We start from the raw sequence: 7,533 nt of genomic DNA on the forward strand, positions 1-7,533 counted from the left end.
CTCATAGCCAGCTCGGTCACAGCCTGGTACCGCATTGAAGTCACCCAGGACAATGCGAATATCTCGCCGGGGGCAATTGTCTGCCACAGATGCGAATTTGGCGTAGAAAGCCTCTTTCACATCAATTTTATATACATCGGTAGGGGCGTATACAGTTATACGAGACATGAAGCCAAAAGCATGCTTCAGTCTCAGTGCCATATTACGCTCATCAACCAGTGTCACCTCAATTACTGAAGGCTGAAGTCGGCTGGATATGGGTACGGCTACACCCTGGAGGTGGTGACCATCTCTGCGGCCCGACCAATAGTAGGTGTACCCACCCACACTGATCGTGCCACTACCAGGTCATCTCACCTATGAGAGGGCAGACACCTCAACTCCCAGTCACCTCAATTCCCACGATAGTAGAAGTAACTGCTCATCCTGCCGCAAGGACCAGATGTTCCAAGCGCCTACCCGGAAAGCATGCCTGAGGTTAAGCCTCAGGTGGTCACTCCGGGTGCACGCCACCTCTGCCACCCCCGCCGACACAACCCCAAATAAAGGGGGTCGGCAGGCTGTGGGACCGCCCATCCGCCTGCAGGGTTCCCGATGGCTTTGCCCCACAAGCTTCATGGTGGGTTGGTGCCTTCCGGGACGCTGGCAGGACAAGTAACCCTGCGCCCCGACATTTGCCCTCCCAGCGGGACCCACAGCCCACCTTACTTCCTGGGTGGGAGGGACAACTCCCCTCACCCCAACATATCCATTTATTCTGGTCGTTGCCGGTGGGTCTTTCTGGGGGGGAAGAGGACTGGCAACGCACACTTCCCCCGGGCTGCCCCATTACCCCAGGGTGGCTAGGGGGGGGCAGGAGTTGGTATGGAGCCAGAGCGTGTCCACACACTGGTGGGCTTCTGTACCTCTGGGGCTTCCTGCTGCTCCGAGATCTCCCACAGTTTATCCTGGGACCGCAAGGTGCCCAGTTACCCATGGGTGGCCACAAGGAGGCACTGCAGAAGTCTTGATGATGGAGAAGCTGTGACCTGGCAGGGGAGACTTATGCAAAAGCTGCTCCCTTTTTCGCACTGAGCTAGCCAGTGGTGGAAGCTTCAAGCGAGCAGGCATGCAAGCACTTAACACTATCTATGCTACCACACCATCGCTTCACATCACCATGCGCATGAAGCACCCTTATATATATATATATATATATATATATATATATATATATATATATATATATATATTATATATATATATATATATATATATATATATATATATATAGGCAGGTATAAATCGGTTGGTGAGTAATTAGTGTGAAAATGACATGCAAATAAAAGGAGTATTAGTACAATTTCATCGGAACCTGGCCGCTCAAATGAGATGGTGTAATGACAAGTATATAATAGTTAATCCCGAAACATGTGAGACATTCAAAGAAAATTAATCTTCATTTGTTGGAGTAACTATCGATTATCTTAATTTCTGTACATCTGCCAAAATTATAATGTTACGCCGGCCGCCTCGTCTCTCTGCCACCAACACAAGGCAGGCTAGTCAGACGGCATGCTATTCACAGGGTCATGAACACTGAACAGCTCCAAGAGGCACCGAGCACCACAGCGTCCCAGAACACCACGAGAGGAAACGCCAAGTGGCGAGGCAGGGCACGAAATAAACACAAAATGACAGTCTTTCCTTTATTTACACAAGTTATTTACCAGGGGCTCTGTAGCTTCGGCGAGAGCCCTCGCTTCCGACGCGGGTTACGCAGCCACACTCTGTCACCTATGTTGTACCTCACTTCCCTCATGCGCCGGTCATAGGTCTCCTTCATGGCATGGCCGGCTACCTTGAGCTTGCCACGCACTCGTCGGTGCACCTCCGCCAGGTTAGCGGCGCTCCGGTGCGCAAAGTCCTCGAGGAAGTCAGGCAGCGGCCCCACACCAACCAACTCCTCGCTCCCCGACGACTCTTCTGGACGCTCCACTTCCTCACAAGTGCCCAGCTTTGCACCAGCTGGCACCTTCAGGTCCTTATTGGAGAAGTTAGCTACCAACACTGTAACTAACTCCTCCCCTGGTCCAACAAGGCTCTACCCAACCGCTACCCATCAGCCAGCTGCAGGTTTTGGATGGGCTCCACGAGGCCCTCTACTCCACGCATCACTCTTGACAGTCGACACCGGATTCTAGACTATGTCCTGGGGGCAAGGTGCAGTCGCTCAGCCGTAACTACCTCTACACAGCCAACCTCTGGAAGCAAGGGCACATCTTCACCGTGCACCCTCACCAGCTTCCGTCCAAGGTCAACACACGCCTTACTCTGCGTCAGGTAGTCAAGGCCCAGCAAGCAGTGCTCGTCCAGATCGGCCACATACACCGGCAGCCGCTGCATCGTGCTGCCCACGCCAATACGAGCCTCCACTGGTCCCTTGAGCTGCACACAAAGGCCCCTTGACACCACACAGTCTCTGTGGTGCGTCTGGAAGTCGCATAGTGGCCAACATATCAGGCCGCACTAGGGTCTTCTCAGCCCCAGTGTCCACTGTCAGGCACCATGGCTTCCCATCTACTGAGCCCTCCACCTGCATCGTGCTGGTTCGATGGCAGCTTACCCAAGTCGGGGCCCGGTAACCGAGGACGGCTGGGTTTCGGCCCCCTTCTCCAGCCTGTCCGAGTTTTCCTCTTGTACCACTTCCTTAGCCTTAGGACATGCACTCGGATGGTGACCATACCTGCCACAGTCCTTGCAGCACTGCTGGAAGGTATCAGAATCCTTCCGGTTGAGAAGATGTATTCTCCGCTCCCTCCGACACCGACTACGTCTGTGCCCTTCCTCACCGCAGCCCCAACACAAGCCTTGGAAAATGCTCAGGCTCACCTGAATGTTACCTTCTCTACTTTAGCCTTCCGGCCCCAGAGGTCATGGCAGGGCTGAGCAGCTGGCCCTAGGCCACTTGTTGCCTTCAGAAAGGCCTCGAACCTCAAGGCCCTCACCAGCGCCACCTGCAGGTCCTCAGGGTGTGCCTGCTTGACGTAGATTTGCAGCTGCTGGTCCTGTAAAGCGTCAACAAAGAAATCGTGGGCCAGGACCACGATCATCTCTTCCGCAGCCGCAGGGTACGACCTCCTTACCAGTGCCTCTACATCCTGCGCCAGCTGGGACAGTGTCTCGCCATGGTCACGAGTCCGCTTCTTCAAGCGGGCCCAATATACCTCGGCCTGGTGGTGGTGCCCGAAACGGCGTTTCAAAGCCTCTGCCACGCTGGCATAAGAGGCATGTTGGGATGCTGGCACATGCCCCAACACTTCCACCGCGGGGCCTCTTAGTGCTGTTACCAGATGCAGGGCCTTCTCTTCCTGGCTCCAGCCCTGGGCAGATGCCAGCATTTCAAATTGGGCGACATATGCCTCCCAGGCCACCTCCCCGTCGTACTCAGCTGGCTTATGCCTCACAGAATGTCTGGAGGCCGACGGGCTGCAGGGTGGAGAACGCGTGCCGTGAACTAACACGCCCGGGGGGAGGAAGGGGGTGAGGGAGGCAACGAGGCAGGTTGACCGGGTCCGAGTTTTGCCGCACCTATACCCAAGGGAGCCCGGTCCGATGGGTCCCCAGCCTTCTGCAGCGACCACTGGCTCCAACACGACGCTGCGAGGCCCGGGGGTTTCCTGCCACGGACCCCAGGCAGACCCCAGTAAATCTGACACTCTGGCATCTGTTGCCAGAACCTCGTCTGCCTTCTCTGCTTGCAACTTTAATACCTCGTGACGCCGCCTTTCCGCCTTCACTTCCTCCCTCAGGCCCTGAACCTCGCCCTTCAGAGTCTGCACCTCCTCCAACAGTTCACTCTTCACGCTGTTGCAGGCCTTGTTTGTGTACTCCCGATTTCCATCTTCACAGATGCAAGATTGCTCTGTAGCACCTCAAAAAAGTCGGCAGAACTGTTTTCCCCTGCCTCCCTTGCCTGCATCTCGACGAGATGGTGCGCCTGCTCGTGTGCCCTCTGTGCCTGCTCTTCTGCCCTTTGTGCCATTTCCTCCCTCATACCGGCCAGCATGGCAGTGATCAGGTCCATCTGGCTCGGCTTCACCTCACTCGTTCCTGCCTCAGTCATAGCCTCCTCTCCCTCATGGCTGCCGCCATCTTTGGACGACATGATAAATCGGCGATCTCACTGATCAAATATCACAGATCCCACTCCTGACACCATTTGTTACGCCGGCCGCCTTGTCTCTCAGCCACCAACACAAGGCAGGCTAGGCAGACGGCGTGCTATTCACAGGGTCGCGAACACTGAACAGCTCCAAGAGGCACCGAGCACCACAGCGTCCCAGAACACCACGAGAGGAAACGCCAAGTGGCGAGGCAGGGCACGAAATAAACACAAAATGACAGTCTTTCCTTTATTTACACAAGTTATTTACCCGTACACTTTTCTATGGGCACAATACAGGGAGGATACCAGCATGTCACACTGCACGATACAGCTTATAACAGGGCAACACAAAGTTTATCAGGTCACAAAGGCACACACGAGGTCTTCACAGGAGCAGCACCCAACTCCGTCTCCCTTGGCTTGTTCCTCCGCTCCTCCGCTCACAGCCAGTTGCGTCCTGTTTGCCCAGGTCCCTTCATGTTAACACATGCCCAGGTCATCCTTTTCATGTTAACACATGTTTCGCACAGAGACAAAGACCCACCGGCGTAGCAATAACTATAACATATGTGGTCAGGGCTAGATTATAAGGGAAATTTTCCATGCATGTCAACCAGGAATACAGTAAAATAAGTGTATGGAGTGGTTACTTCGACGAAAACTAAGACACTTTTCATCTATGGCAAAAAGTGTGCAAATCGAAAATAAGGGAGATATAGGATAGACAAGAGAGAAGATCGCACCTTCAGTTTCTAAGTCCCTTCCATGTTTACCTCCAAGATTCAAAACAAATGTGACGCGGAACTCATTACTGCAATCTACCAAGTAGTCCTTGTATTGCTAAACGCTTGTGAGGACAAATATTTTGTAATTAGCAGCGTCCGTTTTCTCGAATTCATGTATGTAATGCGTTCTTTTACTTTTATTATACTTCATTTACGTGTTTTGGTAAGTATTTATGTTATTCTGTAACCTTGTGCACATGTGCGTTTTGCCACTGGGAGATTTGACAGGCCAGCAACGCCATTACTTCAAGAAACGCCAGTGAAAAATGTTTGATTTCCTGTGCTGCATCGATTCCGGGTAATTTTTAAAGCCCTTTTTTAGATATAAAGGACAAATAGACATTGGTTTCTATCACAGCCTGATACTTGAACCCATCCAGTGCCGAAAATCCCGAAAAAAGTTATTAGAAACCAAGCAATTGTGACCATAGACGGAAAGCGAAGAAACGTTCGGTGTTTCCCGATATACAGGTATGTGGTTTTGCCCTGGGGGTTCAGGGGGCATAGCCCCCTGACTAGGGGTATATATTACCACGGGGGTCCTAGGGGCGTAGCCCCCTGACTAGGGAATATATAGATTGTAGTATATAAATCCCACAGGGTTAAGGTTAGGTTGGTTTATTGGTTAGGACGCAATGTACGATTACCACGGGGAATGTGGATTATGTGAAATCCCGTAGTTTTACCGAACGAGTTTTTAAAGTTGGCGCGTCGGTGCCTAGGCTTTGAAAGCTGGTGGTAGCATCCGTAGAGTTTCACTATCCGATTTTAAGCGTTTTTTGGGCTTGTTTTACACATTTTTGTTCTCTTTCCTTCTTATTTCAGCTTCTTTTACTCCACAATTTCCCTGATCCATCGGGACTTATCAAATCACATCAAGATTGTCGGCTGGAGAATGCAACGAAAATGATCATCAGATTCGTTCTCATCACACGAAAACAAATCTGATGATATAAATCTTGTCAGGGAAGACCCGGTTGTCATTTTCGGAAAATTAACCGATTATAATGATGTCAACGGTAAACATTCTCAATGTATATCAAATGTTTCGCAATAACTATGTGAATAAAATTACCAGATAAGCTGCGTTCGAAAGCGCACACTTGCTAAAACAAAGTTTACCTCCTTCATAAATTCCTCATATATTTTAAGTTCTTCATTGTTTCGTTATGCTTAATTATCTATAAATGTATTATAAGCCCAGAGCCTCTTAGATTTAACATACCGTCATAAGTAACGGAACAAACCAAAGAATAGCTGATAACTGATGACTTGATGCAGTTATCAACATTTTTGTGTTTATTGGAATTTCCACTGGTTAAATGTGCCTGTATTTTCCACTGAAAATTGCTCTTGTGCATACCTCGTGATCATATTCCTTTCTATTTTCATGAGGGTAGGGAATGGGGCTCTTGAATATTTGTATTTACAGATTTGTGAAACAGGATTTTGCGAACATGTGATATCTCCTTGAAAATAATATGGTAATGCATACGTGGCAGACACTGGGAACAGCCGTTCCCATCCACAGCTAAATTTTATAGCAGCTTAGTGACACTACAGATGAAATAAGGGGAGAGGATTAACATATCTATTAACTTGTAATAGTTTGCAAGTCACTAAAGCCGACAAGTGCCTGCTACTTACCGTGCTGTTTGGTAGCTTGTCTATGAAGGAAAGAGCATTTGGCAACTCACCTATAGTGGGCGAACACCTACAGTCTATTTGTAATGCCTGAATTATGCGTAATGCGTCCGTGACATATAACGTATATTCATGCTGATATCATATCAATAATATTGGAAATATAAATTGTACAAATCTTTTCAAATCAATACTGTTAGCGCAGAATTTACCGTTTAGTGTTTGAGCTTTCTTTCGGAGACTATTAATGAATACTGTTCCGCGGCAACTTCGAATTTAGTTTCGGTGAGTGGACAAACTCTTGACTAACTGTAATTGGTTCACCGACTCAGTCTTCAGGAAAGAGAGTGAACAGTCCGTGCGTTCACTTGGGCAGTGCGCACCGTGCGTTTCGTGGCGAAATCAAGTGAACAAAGTGACAAAATGCTTCGCGAAGCGTTGCGTGGGAAGCGAGCGGATTTGGAGGTAGTTCGCTTCGCCTCGCGGACTGTTTGTAAACAACAAAGATGGCCGCTAACTCGAAACCTCTGAAGCCCCTCTGCCCGACTTGTAACGCATATTTCTTGGCTTTGGAAAAAGCTCAGGAACACGCAATGACTTGTGGTAAGTGTCTGACCACCAAAGAATATAATAAGTGCAAAATTACATCGTGTAAACTTAAAATATGGCTGCATTTGAGATAGAACTTCGGGGAGCGTCACAGTAGTTGGTGATAAAAGTTGATAATGCTACTGTTATCTTTTAATAACTGCGTAAGACTATAATTTCGATTTTGACTGTGCATACCAGCATTTAATTAAAAAATAACGTTGGAAAAAATCATAATAAATGTAATTGTTGGCATGTTCAGCTCTTCTCTCATCAGTAAACTATAATGGAGATCAGTGTCCATCAAAATCTGACTTTCAGAACTGGGACAGAAATTTTTGATTTTGTTCCCCAAGGCCCCCCCTTGCC

At 49.1% G+C, this 7,533-nt stretch overlaps 1 protein-coding gene across 3 annotated transcripts in view; it reads right to left on the reverse strand.

Moving 5' to 3' along the window:
* Positions 1–7,040, reverse strand: part of LOC119572204 — a 13,805-nt gene extending 6,765 nt beyond the window's left edge. Inside the window, exon 1 of one of the 3 annotated variants that reach the window (XM_037919182.1) lies at positions 6,789–7,040. Coding sequence is in view for 1 of the 3 variants with exons in the window: in XM_037919179.1 (XP_037775107.1) it covers positions 6,158–6,223 (66 nt within the window). In the remaining 2 variants the exon portion in view is untranslated. Of the gene's footprint in view, positions 1–6,157; positions 6,229–6,579 lie in introns of those variants that run through there. The other 2 variants (XM_037919180.1, XM_037919179.1) reach the window with 2 other exon arrangements.
* Between the last annotated feature and the right edge of the window lie 493 nt (positions 7,041–7,533).

Source organism: Penaeus monodon, chromosome 4 (genome assembly GCF_015228065.2).
Source record: "Penaeus monodon isolate SGIC_2016 chromosome 4, NSTDA_Pmon_1, whole genome shotgun sequence".
NCBI lineage: Eukaryota > Metazoa > Arthropoda > Malacostraca > Decapoda > Penaeidae > Penaeus > Penaeus monodon.